The sequence below is a fragment of the Anguilla rostrata genome, chromosome 17 (genome assembly GCF_018555375.3).
Source record: "Anguilla rostrata isolate EN2019 chromosome 17, ASM1855537v3, whole genome shotgun sequence".
Classification (NCBI taxonomy): domain Eukaryota; kingdom Metazoa; phylum Chordata; class Actinopteri; order Anguilliformes; family Anguillidae; genus Anguilla; species Anguilla rostrata.
The window spans coordinates 25,568,905-25,587,507 of NC_057949.1; the positions used below are offsets into that span (position 1 = coordinate 25,568,905).

The window sequence follows — 18,603 nt, forward strand, 5'->3', positions numbered from 1 at the left end:
ATCAAGCTTAGTGCTGTGGGGGTACAAATAGGCTAAACGTAACAACAGTTTGCTAGTAAACTGTATTTGTTGCGCGACACAGTATAAGGCTATTTGCTATTTAATGAATGATGAATAATGAATGGTTTGAACCGTTCAGCAAATTCTGTTCTAAAGTTTGACCGAAACAGTTGGTGTAGTTCGCTGCACCTCTGGGGCGTCACGTTTGGTCCTGCGGTAACGTTGGGCGATACCCAGTGTCCGTGGACGGGGCAGTGACGTTTTTTTGCGGCCTGTTTGTCCCCCCCGCCCCCCCACCCCACCCCGTTGCAGACGGATTCACTCCTCTGATGCTGGCGTCGTTCTGCGGGGGCGGGCTGGAGTCGGACATCCCGGAGGAGGAGGACCCCGAGGAGTCGTCCGCCAACATCATCTCCGACCTGATCTACCAGGGGGCGTCGCTGAGCGCGCAGACCGACCGCACGGGCGAGACCCCCCTGCACCTGGCCGCCCGCTACGCCCGCGCCGACGCCGCCAAGAGGCTGCTGGACGCCGGGGCGGACGCCAACGCCCAGGACAACACCGGCCGCACCCCTCTGCACGCTGCCGTGGCTGCTGACGCGCAGGGTGTCTTCCAGGTAAACGCACAGTACACTATACACCACTCACAGAAACTATACACACATACTATACACCACTCAGAAACTATACACACAAACTATACACACTATACACCACACACAGAAACTATACACACATACTATACACACTATACACCACTCACAGAAACTACACACATACTATACATACTATACACCACTCACAGAAACTATACACACATCCTATACACCACTCAGAAACTATACACACAAACTATACACACTATACACCACACACAGAAACTATACACACATACTATACACACTATACACCACTCACAGAAACTATACTCACATACTATACACCACTCACAGAAACTATACACACATACTATACACACTATACACCACACACAGAAACTATACACACATACTATACATACTATACACCACTCACAAAAACTATACACATCCTATACACACTATACACCACACACAGAAACTATACTCACATACTATACACACTATACACCACTCAGAAACTATACACACATAAACTATACACACTATACACCACTCACAGAAACTATACACACAAACTATACACACTATACACCACACACAGAACTATACGCACATACTATACACCCTATACACCACTCACAGAAACTATACACACATGCTATACACACTAAACACCACTCAGAAACTATACACACAAACTATACACACTATACACCACACACAGAAACTATACGCACATACTATACACCCTATACACCACTCACAGAAAATATACACATACTATACACACTATACACCACTCAAACCAACTATACACACATACTATACACACTATACACCACACACACCAACTATACACACATACTATTCACACTATACATCACACACAGAAACTACACACACATACTATTCACACTATACATGGAACACAAAAACTATGCACACTATACTATTCAAACTATACACTAAACACTGTGCCTACAATAGACACTATATACACATATATACCATACTCGGTATGCATGTGTACCCCATTTACACACACTCAGAGACAGAGCACTGACTCTGTCTCTGAGCACTGACTCTCTCTCTCTGAGCACTGACTCTCTCTCTCTGCACACAGATCCTGATCCGCACGCGCGCCACAGACCTGGACTCGCGGATGTACGACGGGTCGACCGCGCTGATCCTGGCTGCTCGGCTGGCTGTGGAGGGCATGGTGGAGGAGCTGATCACCTGCCACGCTGACGTCAATGCCGTGGACGAGCTGGGTGAGTGTGTGTGTGTGTGTGTGTAAGATGGAGCACAGTCTGTACGGTTGAGTCACAGTCAGGCTCAGTCCGTACGATTGAGTCACAGTCAGGCTCAGTCCGTACGATTGAGTCTTAGTCATGCCCAGTCTGTACGGTTGAGTCTTAGTCATGCCCAGTCCATGTGATTGAGTCACAGTCAGGCTCAGTCCGTATGATTGAGTCATGGTCAGGCTCAGTCTGAATGACTGAGTCACAGTCAGGCTCAGTCCGTATGGTTGAGTCACGGTCAGGCTCAGTCCGTATGGTTGAGTCACGGTCAGGCTCAGTCCATATGGTTGAGTCACGGTCGTACGCACTTGCTTTGCAGGCAAGTCTGCTTTGCACTGGGCCGCAGCGGTGAACAACGTGGAGGCGACGGTCGCTCTGCTGAAGAACGGAGCCAACAAGGACATGCAGGACCTGAAGGTACCGGGAGAACACCACCTCATTCCTCTTTCTGCTCATCCCTCTCTCCTCTCATCCCTCTCCTTTTGCCCTTCTCGCATCCCTCTCTCCTCTCATCCCTCTCCTTTTGCCCTTATCGCATGCCTCTCTCATCTCATCCGTTCTTACTCTTGGCTGAACTGGATCCCCTCTGGAAAGGCAGTGACGTGTGCCCATGCTCAGTGTGTGCCCATGCTCTGTGTGTGTGCTCTGTGTGTGCGCCCATGTGCTCTGTGTGTGTGCCCATGCTCAGTGTGTGTGCCCATGCTCAGTGTGTGTGCCCATGCTCTGTGTGTGCGCCCATGTGCTCTGTGTGTGTGCCCATGCTCAGTGTGTGTGCCCATGCTCAGTGTGTGCGCCCATGCTAAGTGTGTGTGCCCATGCTCTGTGTGTGTGCCCATGCTCAGTGTGTGTGCCCATGCTCAGTGTGTGTGCCCATGCTCAGTGTGTGTGCCCATGCTCAGTGTGTGTGCCCATGCGCAGTGTGTGTGCCCATGCGCAGTGTGTGTGCCCATGCGCAGTGTGTGTGCCCATGCGCAGTGTGTGTGCCCATGCTCAGTGTGTGTGCCCATGCTCAGTGTGTGTGCCCATGCTCAGTGTGTGCTCAGTGTGTGTGCCCATGCGCAGTGTGTGTGCCCATGCGCAGTGTGTGTGCCCATGCGCAGTGTGTGTGCCCATGCGCAGTGTGTGTGCCCATGCTCAGTGTGTGCTCAGTGTGTGTGCCCATGCGCAGTGTGTGTGCCCATGCGCAGTGTGTGTGCCCATGCGCAGTGTGTGTGCCCATGCGCAGTGTGTGTGCCCATGCTCAGTGTGTGTGCCCATGCGCAGTGTGTGTGCCCATGCTCAGTGTGTGCGCAGTGTGTGTGCCCATGCTCAGTGTGTGTGCCCATGCGCAGTGTGTGTGCCCATGCTCAGTGTGTGCGCAGTGTGTGTGCCCATGCTCAGTGTGTGTGCCCATGCGCAGTGTGTGTGCCCATGCGCAGTGTGTGCTCAGTGTGTGTGCCCATGCTCAGTGTGTGTGCCCATGCGCAGTGTGTGTGCCCATGCTCAGTGTGTGCTCAGTGTGTGTGCCCATGCTCAGTGTGTGTGCCCATGCTCAGTGTGTGTGCCCATGCTCAGTGTGTGCTCAGTGTGTGTGCCCATGCTCAGTGTGTGTGCCCATGCGCAGTGTGTGTGCCCATGCACAGTGTGTGTGCCCATGCGCAGTGTGTGTGCCCATGCACAGTATGCTCGTTCCTCGCAGTCCTACCGGATTGGTTACTCACACCACCGCCGGGCGCTAACCCTAACCCGAACCCTAACCCGCTCTTTACATTCAGTGAAATGCAAATCAGCCTCCTTTGGCAAGCATAGAGTAAATACTGCCAAACTCCACTAACTGTCTCTGTCTTTCTCTCTCTCCCTCCACTCTCTCTCTCGCTCTCTCTCTCCCTCACTCCCTCCCTCCCTCTCTCCCTCTCTCCCCCCCTCCCTCTCTCCCTCTCTCCCCTCTCTCTCTCTCTCCCTCACTCCCTCCCTCCCCTCCTCTCTCCCTCTCCCTTTATCTCTCTCTCTCTCCCTCCACTCTCTCCCCTCTCCCCTCCCTCCCTCCCTCCCTCCCCTCCTCTCTCCCTCTCCCTTTATCTCTCTCTCTCTCTCCCTCCACTCTCTCTCCCTCTCTCCTCCCTCCCTCCCTCCCTCCCCTCCTCTCCCTCTCTCCCTCTATCTCTCTCTCTCTCCCTCCACTCTCTCTCTCTCTCTCCCTCCCTCCCTCCCTCCCTCCCTCTCTCCCCTTATCGCTCTCCCTCTCCCCCCCTCTCTCTCCTCCCTCCCTCCCTCCCCCCCCCTCCCCCCCCCCCTCCCCCCCTCCCTCCCTCCCTCCCTCCCCCCCCCCTCCCCTCTCCCTTCCCCCCTCTCCCCCCTCTCTCTCCCTCTCCCTTTATCTCCCTCCCTCCCCCCCTCCCTCCCTCCCTCCCTCCCCCCCTCTCTCTCTCCCTTCCCCCCTCTCAGGAGGAGACGCCGCTGTTCCTGGCCGCCCGGGAGGGCAGCTGCGAGGCGGTGCGGGTGCTCCTGAGCCACTTCGCCAACCGCGAGATCACGGACCACATGGACCGGCTGCCGCGCGACATCGCGCAGGAGCGCATGCACCACGACATCGTGCAGCTGCTGGACGAGTTCAACACCGTGCGCAGCCCGCAGGTGCACGGGCACGCCCACGGGCACGGGCACGGGCACCACGCCCTGTCCCCGCTGCTGTGCCCGCCGGGCGCCTTCATGCACGGCCTCAAGCAGCCGCCGCAGGGCGGCAAGAAGAGCCGGCGGGCCGGCGCCAAGGGGGGCGTGGCCGGGCTGCACGGGGCCGGGCCGAAGGAGGCGGCGGCCAAGTGCCGCAGCAGGAAGCTGACGCTGGACATGCAGAGCTCGCTGCTGGAGAGCTCGGTCACGCTGTCCCCCGTCGACTCGCTGGACTCGCCGCGCGGCGGCGCCAGCAACGCCGGCTACATCACCAACCCCGCCTCCCCGGCCCTGCCCTCGCCGGGCCTCTTCCACCCCTCCCTCTCCGTGCCGGCCACGCCCATGGTGCGCGGCGTGCTGGACGGCGGCGGGCCCTTCGCCGTCTCCCTGGCGCAGCTGGGCGACCTGGGCGAGGCGGGGCTCCCCATGGGCCAGGCCCTGCAGGGCCACGCCCCCATGACGCCGGGGGCGGGGCCCGGGGTGGGGGTGGGCGGAGCCCCGCCGGGCTACGTCCTGAACGCGGGGCAGCTGGGGCTGAGCCTGGGCATGGTGAACCCGGTGAGCGTGCCCTTCGACTGGCACCGCATGCCCCCCGCCTCGCAGTGCGGCCCGCAGGTCATAGGCCTGGTGCGCTCCATCAGCCAGAGCCCCGCCCTGCACCCGCAGAGCCCTGCCCTGCAGCAGCAGCAGCACAGCCTCCTCCAGCAGCAGCTGTTCCACAGCTCCCAGCAGCCCCTGCTGCAGCCCACGCCGGTCTCCGTGCCCCAGTCCCTCAGCCCCTCCCAGCTGCCCTCCATCTCCGAGCAGCAGCAGCAGCTCCACGGCCGCGCCATGGCCCCCCTGGGCCGCTCCACCCCTCCCACCCCCCAGCAGGTCCCGCCTCCGCCCACCTTCTTCAAGCAGCAGGCTCCTCCTCCCCAGCCCAGCCAGGCACAGGCCCCTCCCCCGCAGCCCCTGCAGGCCCCGCCCCCCCAGGCTCCCAGCAGCAGCAGTGCCGGTCTGGAGGACTACCCCACCCCGCCCTCCCAGCGTAGCTACACCTCCACCCTGGACACCACCCCCAAACACTACATCCACCTGCCCAATGAGCACCCCTACCTTACCCCCTCCCCAGAGTCCCCCGAGCCCTGGTCCAGCCCCTCCCCTCAGTGCGTGTCTGACTGGTCAGACTCCACCCCCAGCCCAGCCAACGCTGCCGCCGCCCAAACCCAGATACCCCACACCCAGGAGTCCAACGGCAAGATGCAGGTGTTCGCGTGAAGACCCCACGCGCCCCCTTATCCCCATCCCGCCCCCCTTCCCCACCCCCCAGTGAAGAAAAGAGAAGAAGCCCCTCTGTGGGAGGAGCTATCCTGTATTAACCCCCTCCTCTCCTTTCCAACGGTTGATTTGGATCGGGATTGACTCTGAAATTCCACCGCGCGCTTGTCTTCTGTGCAAGGCACCGGTCAGACAAAAACGGTAAAGGGAAAATGTTTGTTGTCTTAAAAAGAGAAGACGATTTAATGAAGTATGACTTTTTTATAATAAAGAAGAAAAAAAAAAACTAAGTCTTTAATTTCAAAGACTGGGGGACGCCCTCCTAACACTAACAAACTTTAAAAGTAGAAGAGCATAATGGCAAACCTACGGAAAGAGATCGGCCATTTTTGGATGTATTTATTGTGTGTTCCCGACTACAGCTTTCATAGCATCTCCACCCTCTCTCCTCCAATACCGACCATAGCAACACTGTGCACCCTCACCCCTGATTGGCCCAGGTTCGGTCATTACTTGAAGCATCGCGGCCAATCAGAGATCAGTGTGCTTTTAGTGTGGTTATAGCACGGCGCAAAAGGCGACGTGCTCTGATCCTATTGGCCATATCCACAAGCTTTTGGATTGGTTAACTCTTGACCACACCCTCCCACTCCCAGGGGGTTTCAGTGTTAGAATGGAATCAGCTGTTATGAGCACAAGAGTGTTGAGACTAGCTCAACACTACTAGCGTTGCTGAGCATTGCCAGTCGGCCCCTGGACGAGTAATGTTGACCGGCAGTCTTTCGCTGCCCTCATATCCTCTGCTCCCATTGGCCAACAGAGTGCACCCTTTGCTCTGATTGGTCCATTACAGTGCATACTCTATTCCGAGTTCCCCAGGGGACGATCTGATGGATGCCACAGGAGTAGTCACTCATTGCAGCTCCATCGAAAAAAAAAAAAAAAAGTTTTAAAAAATTGTTTTTGCATCGCTTGGCTCTTTGAGAGAGAGAGGCACAGTTTTAGTGTCGTCTTTAACTGATTTTATTTATTCAGGCCAGACAAACAGAAAAAGGGAGGAATCGGTATCATGAGCAAATAAGCTTCCACAGTGGCTGGCCAAACAGCACAGAATTACTGTTCTTTTAGAGCAAGCCCACACATTCCATGCCCGAGTGCCAGAAAAGGCCTTTCCCAAGCACTTCCAGGGACATGCAGCAGGGGGCGAGTGAGACATTCCAACTGTGCTTTAGTGATCCTGCTGGCTCAATTTTTTTTTTTTTTTTTTCACAGAATTTTGGCCAGTATTGTGTAATAAACTAAACCATTATATATTTTTTTTCTTTTCTTTTTTTCAATGAAATGGGCATAAAGAAAAATGTTAATTGCGAGTTCTCCATCACAAGAGCCCACACTCAGTATTCACCAAACTGGCGACTCTCTCCCTGCGTACACCCGGCTGGGTGGACCACAGGGGGGAAACTTCCCCCCGTGCAGGAGGAGGGTCAGGGAGGTTGTGTAGGAGCTGGTGTCACAGCAGAACGTTTGTTCTTGGCTGTGGGGTTTTTCTTGTTTTTTTTGTTTCTTTTTTTGTATCAGTGTAAAGTGTTTGGTTTTACCTGTACTACCGCTAGCTGTCACTGCCCGTCACTTGTGATTTTGTTTATTTTCGATTGAAACTGAAACCACGGTAACCTGCCGATTGATGCCGTGGTGGACTAAGCTATGTTGATTGGCTGCTGCTTCCTATCAGTCACACACAGACATTCCAGACACTTGCCAGTTCCTCAGTGTTGCGCTGTAGTGTAATGATGTAGCTGGAAACACACACGCACACACACACACACACGCACACAAGCATGCACGCACACACACACACATTTTTTTGGGACTACTGCTACATAAAGTCATAAAAAAGGGCCCAAATTTTTATTATTTTTTATTATCAGGGACGTCTGAGATTTTGTACATGTCCATGTCAACACACATATGTACACACACACACACACACACACACACACACATTTTCCCTGTAGCCCACTAACAGAAATAAGCTCATGCACACTCTCTGTCCAGCAAACTCTCAGTGGCACACAAACACAACTCTTTTTGACTGTGCCAGTCCCTGCCCTGTCTCCAGGACCGTGTGGTCAGAGTTTCGGTGACGTTCACCCAGCTCCTGGCCGCGAGCCCCGGGCCCGTCGTGGTTCGGGCCCCGGTGGGTGTGTCGGGGGTGCTCTGGCCCCGTCACTCTTAAGAGAGGTGGTTTTTATAGGCGTGCAGCGCACGTGCCTGCATCTGTAGCACACCCCCCACGCCCACCGGTCGCGGAGACGACGGTCGGCGATGATGTCATAATGTGTGGGCGGAGCAAACGCTGCCATGCAGTGCCGCCCGTTTTCTGGCGTCGTTCCCGCGGAGTCTCCCGGTCGCCCGGTTGCTAGGCAGCGAGGGGGCTCCAGGAGACAGGGAGAGACTTTTTTTTTTTTTAAACTTGGGAGAACAAGAGCAGCAATATGCCCACTGCCTCCATTTCCCAGCACGCACTGCCACGGATGGACCCACCCACCTCACCCATTTCCTAGCTCCAATGCTGTAACATGGCACAGAACCGGGCCGGTCACATTCAGGCACAGGACACAGAATTGACCAGTTGGACTCTGTAGATCCAGCCCTCTGGTCTGGGTGAGTTCACTTAATTTGGGTGGGAACCACTGCTCAGCAGTCAGACGCATCGAAGACACACCCACTCCGTATGATTCATACATAAGTTCTCACACACTACAGCCTGTGTACATTTCACCATTTCCAGCTTCTGATTGTAAATATGTTCGTCTGAAGTAGATATACTAGCTACCGAAGTCTTATGTTTCTAAAATGATTATTTACTAAAAATGAGAAATAAAAAAATGTGTACTTCCTATTAGCATTATTGTGAAGTTGAGGATGTGACTGACGTTGCATTGGTCTTGTATCATTAGAAACAACCATAGATTATTTTTTCTATCATTTATTATTAATTCTTGTACTTGTTTAAAAGTAGTTTGAAATCATTGTACAGAAATACCGTTCCACAATGTTTGTATGAAACAGACAAGCTGTAAAATAAGTTACTGCTAATAAAATATGTAGGTGACTACATTCCTGTGTGTTAAAGTTGTTTAGACGTGCGTGTGTCCCCGTGCGTTTCATTACATTACATTACACTACAGGCATTTGGCAGACGCTCTTATCCAGAGCGACGTACAACAAAGTGTACAACCATAACCAGGAACAAGTGTGTTGAAACCCCTAGAGAGAAGTACCGGTCCAAGTGCAGGGAACGACCACATAGTTAAACTTGGACCCTGAAGGTTAAACTGATTAACACTAACACAACGAGAACGGCAACAACTCAGTCTATGGAAAAAAAATACAAGCAGTAGTTAAGACAGTTAATGCACCTAAGTCACCTACGAAACAGCTGCCTAGTTACAACCCTAAGCTTACAGTCATTTACAGGGGGGTAGGGAGGGATGGGGAGAGGTGCAGCCTGAAGAGGTGAGTCTTCAGTCGTCGTTTGAAATGGGTCAGTGTCTCAGCTGTTCTGACCTCCACAGGGAGGTCATTCCACCATCGTGGGGCCAGAACAGACAGGAGACGTGTTCTGGAAGTGCAGGTGCGAAGAGGGGGAGGTGCTAGGCGTCCTGAGGTAGCAGAACGGAGGGATCTGGCTGGCATGTAGGGTTTCATAAGCAAGTGCTGTGCTTCCATAACTAGTCTTCCTCCTGGATATGCCCATTAGGAGACCACTGCACTATGAAAGGCATTTTCCCCATAATGCACTGGGGGTGTTTCTTGTTTCAGTTCTTGGGAAAGTCCATGATGCACTGGCAATCTCAGAGCTGGAGTGTCTTTCGCAGAAAATGTCTGTTCTGACCAGAGGAAAGGCGTGCGAAAGTTTCTCAGTTTTATTGTAGGCGGGATGCCGGGTGGACTGGTGAATGGACTGCATTTATATAGCGCTTTTATCCAAAGCGCTTTACAATTGATGCCTCTCATTCGCCAGAGTGGTTAGGGGTTAGGGGTTAGGTGTTTTTTGCTCAAGGACACTTCGACACGCCCAGGGCGGGGTTTGAACCGGCAACCCTCCGACTGCCAGACAATCGGTCTTACCTCCTGAGCTATGTCGCCCCAGAATTTGACAGATGCTAAAAATGCTAACACGAAGCTAAATCGTGAGACCTCTGTCATTTTAAAATCGTGTGGCACGTTACAGGCTACAAATTGTTTAGATTTCGTCTCGATTGCTTGTGATCTCAATCACTGCCGGAGAACCATGTTCAGGCGGCGATGAGTTGATTTACTTCGGTAGTATTTAAAATGGGCATCCTCGCTAAAGAATTTGGAAAGTTTCTATATGGATATGGACAATATGCCCCCCCTCCCCCCCAATTATGTTCACCGATACAATAAAACACGGAAGACAACTCCATAGTGATATTCTTGTGAGGGGGCAGGCATACAAAGTAACCTACATGAAGTGGGGATGCGACCATTTGGTGACATAAATGCATCATTTGATAAATGAAAGTTTGATCGATAGGGAACCACCTTTATTGACAAAATTCACATCTTGTACCAGGAAATGTGACCTAGTGGATTTGTCCTGACTGAAGAAAGACTAAATAAACACACAAGAATTTGCAAATAATGTTGGCAATGTAGGCCGGTATACAATACATAGCATAAAAGAAACGGCACACAACTAAAATGTACAGAATGCAAAATTATTTTACACACACACACACACACACATATATATATATATATATATCATAAACCAAATTGTAAATAATTTATAGCAATGGCATCATGTTGTTGTATTATTATTATTTACTACTACTACTATAACAACAACATTATTAGAGTAAGATTTCCTAGTGTAAAGTTCAAGCTCACTGCCTGTAGGCCTAATGTTTATTTTTTGCATTTTGTAACGGGTTATTCTACAAAGACATGGGGCAGCTTGAAATTGACGTAGTTCACCCAGACTTCTGGGGTACATAAACTATAGGCCAATTCAGTCGTGTCCTTGTTTAACTGCAATTACAGTAATAGCTTTGTCAAGCATAGGCTACGTAAATATCTCCCACAAACATACAGAATTGTTTAAAATAATAAAATTGTAATTTATCAAACTTTCCCCGAGAATTGTAGCCTATTGCAGATGCGCGTGCACGGTATCCAAAAACTAAGCGAAGTGGAAGCTAAATGCAATTATTATTATGAATAATAATTTATGAATAATAATTAATAAATCAATTTTTGCGGTTGTTTCTTGCTAGAGACGACCTTAAAATCGAATTAACTGCGATTCTTGGCAACTCTTTCCCCCCGAAGCGTTAACATTAAGAGGTTTCCATCTACTGGCGTAAAATGGCATTTTTCATGAATAAGTCATAACAGGTCCGGAATAATACAAAAAATTATGAATTTATTTCACGTCGTTTTCATTCATATAAATAACAATTAATGTTTTCAAAGTCACTAACAGCAAACAGACTACGAAAAAACGCAGCTTGTTCAGCCCGTTGAGTTAGTTTCGACCGAATTTGACACTTCCAAAAGTCTAAAATAGTTATTTGTGACTGTAGTCACGCCTCTTTATGAAAATTAGCATATTATCAGTAGCTAGTTCAACTAGCTTGCAAGTTTGTCGTAGGGACCAACTATTTTAGAACTAGTTTAGCTAGCTGCGTGGTTGTAGCACCTTGCTGCCCAAAGCGGCAACTGTGTTTCGAGGGTAGCTAGCTGGCTTTTTGGCGTAGTACCTGGGCAGCTAGTTGGCACGCAGCAGCTAGCTAGGCAAGTCTAGCCAATAAAATGGGCAGTTAGTTAGGATAATTTGGTTGCCAGATATGAAAAAGGATTAAATGACAAAACGGCTTGCCATAGAACGCCCTCCTTCGCTGTTATTCAGGCAGTCAGACGCAATGTCTCGGTCACCGATAGGTCCACGTTCTCTCAGCCTTCTCAAATACATCCCAGTCAATTTAACTCCAGAAGGCGGAGAGAGTCCGACTTCACCCTCACCAAGCAACCCGCCTGTTAACCACAGAACGCACACGGAAGAGACGCAGTTAATCACGCAACACATTAACAACATTTCCATTTTAAACGGTCACTATTCAAAACGCAATCGAAAAATTGCGCTTACTCATGCTAATCATACCCTGGGGCGGAACATATTTGACAATTTTTTCAGACTTCATTCATTTGCAGACAACTTCTGTGCGTATTCAAATTAGTAAGTTGGCTAGAGGCCACGAACAACTTACTGCACCGTCTGGAGGCGTGTTTAATATCAAACTGAAAGCAACTTCAGCGGCCCAGATGCAAAACGGACATAGAAGAGAGGGCAGGAAATAAAATTGCCATCAACGACTCTGCTACGTTTGCCAAATTGAAATTTGAGAACAGCCTAGAATTTAACAGTTGTGTGCATAATATAGCTTATTCGCAATAATGTATCGACAGCGGGATGAGATTGAGGTAAGATGCCTCAGTTTGACGTTTCTCCTTCGACACTGTTGGCGTTTGTTTTTTCCCCTCGTACGCATCGAGTCCCACTCACTGACATCCATTTGTCTGTTTGGTGCCTTGCGTCGGATGTCTGTGCTCTGCCACATAATTAAAACTCATCGTTCGCAGTTTTTGTGTCCTTTAACTCTCCATATATATCGCTAAGTTGTTTTGTGTTTCCTTGCATCAATAGTAGACGCAGTGCGACTGCATCGTCATCACGTAGCTAGGCTATTGACGCTCTTAAACGATTAGCCTACGTTAATGCTGTTCAGCTTTCTTTTCTACACTTTAACCTAAACTCCGTTTCTCGACTGATCTCCACACTCGTAAAGCCGCATCCACTGTAACGTTGCTTTGCTTTAGAGAATTTCCTCGCCGTGATCCACTGTTAATCATTTTCACCTGTTACCATATGCACTCCCTAAGCCTGAGCTGTCAAACTGTCCTGAGATACTCCGAACCTGGTCTGGTCTCATGATGACGCGATTCGCGGTTCTTAAAAGTTCCGATTTTAGTCGGTACATTTTCATTCTGTTTAGCGACTGCGCTACTCATTTTACAACGGGTTTATGTGTCATCATCTTTACAGTATATTCTTAAGTAAATAATATTCGTGGTAATGCTGGGCCATGACAGTGTAGCTTGACGTGACCACGTTCATGTGCCCGCGGGGTGCGTTCCACTGCATGTCATAGCTGGAGAAGAGTGTCCGGCGACTGAGAGAGAAGTTCCACGGGAAGATTCCCATCGACAAAGCAACTGTGCTCATGCATCGCTATTGCAACAACCACCAGCTTGCGGCCAAGGATATCATTCTGATGAAAGACAGAGGTGAGTACGGAGCACCAACCCCCAACCCCCAACCCCCCCCCCCCCCATGCACGAAAAAAAGTCAACGTGGAAATCCGTACTCTCGGTTTTGCAATCCGTGTGCTTAATTTTGCAATCCGTGCATTCGGTTTGCCACATCGGTGCACTTGGTTTTGCAATCCGTGCGCACGGATTGAGTGAGATCAATGACAATTTGCAATGTTAAATCTATCTGTAAACAAATGGCTCACTGCAGGAAAGTCAGACAGTAAGCATCAACAATTCACAAACCAAGGGATGATATGTCAGGCACGACCCGAAGCAGAGATACCCAGCAAACCACATAGTCGTGGCTATATTCATGGTATACCAGGGGTTCGAGTGCCATGTCACTTTTATACAAGTGTCTATATATAGCTTCTTAATAAATCACCAAAGACACAAAACTGAGCGCTCGGGTTGTAAAACTGTACAGATGACATTTCCACATTGAAATTACATATATATATATATAAGTTTAACACCGGTATGGAACATAGCTGAGAGGTATATCACAAAGCAGGATTGCAAAATTTGCCCAATAATTTTCTAAATCTATCATTAAATTATTTACTTTTTGTATGACTGAATCACATTCCTAAACCTAATACTTGGATATTTTTAGTCTCAGTTTAACAAAATGAGCCCTGGCGACAGAGCTCAGGTATAGCACATTTACCTGTATTTGTTTTGGTAATATAAACTCACATAAAGCCTGTTATTTCCCATGTGCCTTTGCTGTGGAGACCTGGATGCGGAGGACAGAATGAGCCTGAACGATGCCGCAGTTAGGGTAAATCAGCTAAATACGTCAGTGTGTGCACGTACGTGTGTGTGCGCTCATGCAAGTGTGCGTGTGTGTATGTGTGTGCGTACATGCAAGTGTGTGTGTGTGTGTGTGCGTACATGCAAGTGTGTGTGTATGTGCGTGCATGCGTACGTGTGTGTGTGCGCATGCAAGTGTGTGTGTATGTGTGTGTGTGTGTGCATGCATGCAAGCGTGTGTGTGTGTGCGTGCATGCGTACGTGTGTGTGTGCGCATGCAAGTGTGTGTGTATGTGCGTGCATGCGTACGTGTGTGTGCGCATGCAAGTGTGTGTGTATGTGCGTGTGTGTGTGCATGCATGCAAGTGTGTGTGTGCGTAGTGACAGCATCTGTTATTTCTCACAGAATGTGGTGCAGAGACTGGAGGCAGAGGAGCAGGAACAGTCTGCACGCCCCCGCTCACACCCCCAGGTACGCCACGGAAACCTGTTCTGCAACCCCATGTTACAGCTGCTCTGTCGGGACATCTTGTTGAATTGATCGTTAAATGTTTTAACTGAAAGGAAATCAGCCAAGGTGAAGCCCAAATAATGTGGCACTATTCAGATAACATGAAATGGTAAGTTTACCCTAAACACAAGCGTCCATATTTTTTCATGTATACGCGAAAAACAAATGATTATGAGCGAAATACAACTTCTCCAATTATCGTATCAGCAGTGATGGGGATTTGAATACACTGAATAGGTGGTCTATTTTTCCATTTGCCTTGGATGAATTAAGATGTCTACATTAAAAAGACAACATTGGTATTTCAAGAGAAAGAAATGCATTACTGGCAGATGACAGTTTCACTAAGCTGAACAGTAAGTTGCCGATAATTGTATTATATCTGCAAAAAAAAAGTTACATTCATACTACAATAAATCCAAAGGACAACACTCAAAAACTGAGTATGGTAAACATCCTCCTTTAACTTACAGGAACACACATACACACTCTCTCTCTCTCTCTCTCTCTCTCCCCCCCTCCCTCTCTCTCTAGCCTGCTCCTGGTGGTCCGAGGCCGATACAGGAGGACAGAGAGATTCAGGTAATGGTGTGAGTGACAGGTGTGTGAGCGACCGACTGGTCTAGACTGGTGAGTGACAGGTGGTTGAGTGACAGGTGCGTGAGAGACCGACTGGTCTAGACTGGTGAGTGACAGGTGCGTGAGAGACCGACTGGTCTAGACTGGTGAGTGACAGGTGCGTGAGAGACTGACTGGTCTAGACTGGTGAGTGACAGGTGCGTGAGAGACCGACTGGTCTAGACTGGTGAGTGACAGGTGGTTGAGAGACCGGCTGGTCTAGACTGGTGAGTGACAGGTGCGTGAGTGACAGGGGCGTGACCATCGCAGTGCGAGTGACGGGATTGGGCGGGGCCCTTCGCAGGCTCTCGCGGCGCGGCTGAAGACCTTGCCGCTGACGGAGGAGAACCTGCGCATGTTCGATCAGGCGCAGAACAGCCACGCCCCCTCGGAGCTGCACCAGTTCGCCTGCCAGTCCTGCGATTCGGACTGGTGGCGTAGGGTTCCCGAGAGGAAGCGGGTATGAGCCCTAACGTATGCATGCGTGCACACGCGTACACACACACACACATGCAGCACGCAGCACTGCCCCGCAAACGTAAGCACACGGTGTCTCTGTTTGTGTGTGTGTGTGTGTGTGTGTGTGCGTGCGCACTGTGCTGTTGGTCTGACGTCTCCAGGTGTCACGCTGTCGAAAGTGCAAACGGAAGTATGATCCCGTCCCAGCACACAAAATGTGGGGGATTGCCGAATTTCACTGCCCCACCTGTCATCGTGTCTTCAGGTAAATGTAGTTTTCTCGCCTGTTGTGCTTAGATGAATGAGTGGGTATTCTCTGTGAGTTCCAGGGATTTTACATATGCATGTGAGTGTATTCTCTGAGTTTCAGGGGGTTTGGCCATATGGATGTGAGTGTATTCTCTGGGTTTCAGGGGGTTTGGCCATATGGATGTGAGTGTATTCTCCGAGTTTCAGGGGGTTTGGCCATATGGATGTGAGTGTATTCTCCGAGTTTCAGGGGGTTTAGCCATATGGATGTGAGTGTATTCTCTGGGTTTCAGGGGTTTGCGATGGGTGAGTGTATTCTGAGTTCAGGGTTTGGCATATGGATGTGAGTGTATTCTCTGGGTTTCAGGAGGTTTGGCCGTATGGATGTGAGTGTATTGTCTGAGTTTCAGGGGGTTTGGCAATATGGATGTGAGTGTATTGTCTGAGTTTCAGGGGGTTTGGCCGTATGGATGTGAGTGTATTCTCTGGGTTTCAGGGGGTTTGGCCGTATGGATGTGGGGTCTCCCTGCTACTCCTGCCGTTCCCTCGTCACACCAATGCGAATCCTGCCCCCGCGACGGAGACAGAGCGGAATGGGGCTTCAAAGACAAAATCCCCACAGCTGTCTGGCTGAGGACTGCTACAACCGACAGGGTAACACGCACGCACGCACGCACACGCACACACGTTAGTCTACACCCCCCCTGTCTGCATGTGAAGGTGCGGTAGTCTACACCTCCCCATGTCCCACAGTGGCCACACCAGCACTGTCCAGGCTGGGTGTTGCTCCTACCTATATTTTCCTCCCTTTTTCCATTTGTTCTACACTGCATGGCTGTGGTCATTGAGCCTTGCTGCTGAGCCTGTATATGGCTCCTTTTTTTTTTATCCCATTAGGCCTGACACAGGCCTGTTTGTTTTGTTTGTGATCACTTTGTTTAATGATTCACTCTGATTTGAAGCCGGTCAATGGTCAGACTCCCTCCCTCCCTCGCTCTCCTCCCCTCCCTCCCTCCCTCCCTCCCTCCCTCCCTCAGAGCCCCACGTTCCGGGGACAGAGTGCGTCCACCCCCGCAGTCGCATGAAGAATCGCAAGCCGCGCGTGGTGAACCCCAGCCCCGCCCACGTGAGCACGGGCTCCACGGTCAACACCTGTCTGAGCCAGGGCAGCATCTTGGACATCGACGAGCTGATCCTGGAGGACATCCGAGAGGAGGAAGAAGAAGAGGAAGAGGAGGAGGAGGACCAACGCCGCAGCTATAGTGACAGCAGCTCAAACTGAAGCCGCCCCTTTTTAAAGTCAATTTATGGACAGCAGCCCTGCACCAATCCAGAGTCCAGGGCCACTGTACCGATAAGAATACAGAAGCGACGCACCAATTAGGATACCGGACTCGCTGATGAAAACACAGCGAGTCCTGCCTGATGGCCGGTGTGTGTACGTGGAGCTCCTCGCTCAGGTGAACTGTACACCCTGCAGTTAGCAGTGGGGTCAGGCTGTGCAGCAAGCTCCTCCCTTTCCTGTTGTTTTGCATCCTGCCCGCACCTTGTAGGCATTCTGGTGAGATGTACACCTTTTACAGTTTTACACAACCTTATTAATATTGTGATCAATACAATAATTTGAGCTTTCAGTTATTAGTATTTGTGATAAATAACCTTGCGTGCACAGACTGCTACTGCTGTGTTCACACAGACAGCAGGATCAGCTGTACGCATCAATTATCTTTTATCATTACTCCCCCCCCCCCCCCCGAGTACTGAGCGCATTCACAGCCTGCTTTTGCACCTTGAGCTAGCAGTCACAGTCGTGCTCCTGTGACTGACTCAAGGGTTCTGCCTGCTTCAAATGAACTGCCGGAACGTTGGAAATCTCCTTTCTGACTATCGGATTGCGGGGGGGTCTGCGTCCGACAATTAAAAAAAAATAAAAATAAATAAATAATAAAAATGTTTGTGAAAGCGATACTCCCAGGCTGGCTCCTAAGGTTACGCTCCGTCCAGGGGAATCTAGGCTACCGCCGGGCCACCTATCCGTGTCGTAAATAGAAACAAACAAATTCTGTCCCTGCGTGAATTTCCCTAGTCCACGTCGCCAGTCTGCATTCAGCCACCGGGGCCCTATTCAAATCAGCTGCCAGTCTGTGATGTCATCTGGGCTCCAACTGGAAGTCAGTTCTGTCCCAAACCATGTGAAAAAAAAACAATGGATCCATCACCAATTTTTCTTTTTCCATAACTTCAGTATTTTTTTTATTTTCTGTGCTATATACGTCATATACACAATACACAATATGTCCTTTCAGACAGAAGCAAAGCAAACTCAGCCTATTTGCACAACAGCTGGTTACACCTGTACAGTGTCATTCCACAAAGTCCACAAATACAGCAGCAACTAGCACATCTGAATGGTCCACTGGCAGAGTAGAGAAACGCAGGTTCGAGCGGTCATAATAAGCCTTCAACAAGTTTACATGACACCGGTCTGGGGTGCTGATGACATAATTACGATCGCTGACCTTCTTCGCAATGGAATAGGGTCCACAAAACTTACCACTGAGGCAGTCAACCCGCATAGGCATCAGTACAAGCGCCTTTTCTCCAACAGGAAAAGACCTCTTGTATACTGCCTTTCTGTCATACTGACACTTCACGTGGGCCTGGACCTGGTGCAAATTTTCCCAGGCAACCTCACAGGCCGACCACAAGCGACCTTGAAAAGACGACACGTACTGTAGTATCGCTGACTCAGCCTTGGGCCTCAGGAACATCTCCTTAGCCACCTTTAGGGGAC

General features: G+C 50.3%; 2 protein-coding genes across 2 annotated transcripts in view; both read left to right on the forward strand.

The window, feature by feature from the left end:
• The window catches only part of notch3 (notch receptor 3), a 54,386-nt gene extending 45,454 nt beyond the window's left edge, over positions 1 to 8,932 (forward strand). The window contains exons 30-33 of the mRNA XM_064314210.1: positions 313 to 617; positions 1,726 to 1,873; positions 2,223 to 2,320; positions 4,328 to 8,932. Of these exons, the coding sequence (XP_064170280.1) occupies positions 313 to 617; positions 1,726 to 1,873; positions 2,223 to 2,320; positions 4,328 to 5,812 (2,036 nt within the window). The 3' untranslated portion in view covers positions 5,813 to 8,932. The remainder of the gene's footprint in view (positions 1 to 312; positions 618 to 1,725; positions 1,874 to 2,222; positions 2,321 to 4,327) is intronic.
• A 2,791-nt stretch (positions 8,933 to 11,723) lies between these two features.
• Positions 11,724 to 17,443, forward strand: shfl (shiftless antiviral inhibitor of ribosomal frameshifting). The gene is made up of 9 exons (XM_064314201.1): positions 11,724 to 12,325; positions 13,054 to 13,189; positions 13,954 to 14,000; positions 14,379 to 14,444; positions 15,018 to 15,065; positions 15,406 to 15,561; positions 15,722 to 15,825; positions 16,306 to 16,463; positions 16,847 to 17,443. Exons 1-9 carry the CDS (start codon positions 12,299 to 12,301, stop codon positions 17,089 to 17,091), a joined length of 987 nt encoding a protein of 328 aa, XP_064170271.1. The 5' UTR covers positions 11,724 to 12,298; the 3' UTR covers positions 17,092 to 17,443.
• The last annotated feature ends 1,160 nt before the right edge of the window (positions 17,444 to 18,603 follow it).

Coding starts and splice junctions, on each gene's coding strand:
- shfl (XM_064314201.1), top strand. CDS start 12,299: ATGTATCGACAGCGGGATGAGATTGAG. Junction 14,445..15,017: donor GCCCCCGCTCACACCCCCAG/GTACGCCACGGA, acceptor CTCTCTCTCTAG/CCTGCTCCTGGTGGTCCGAG. Junction 15,826..16,305: donor ACCTGTCATCGTGTCTTCAG/GTAAATGTAGTT, acceptor TCTGGGTTTCAG/GGGGTTTGGCCGTATGGATG.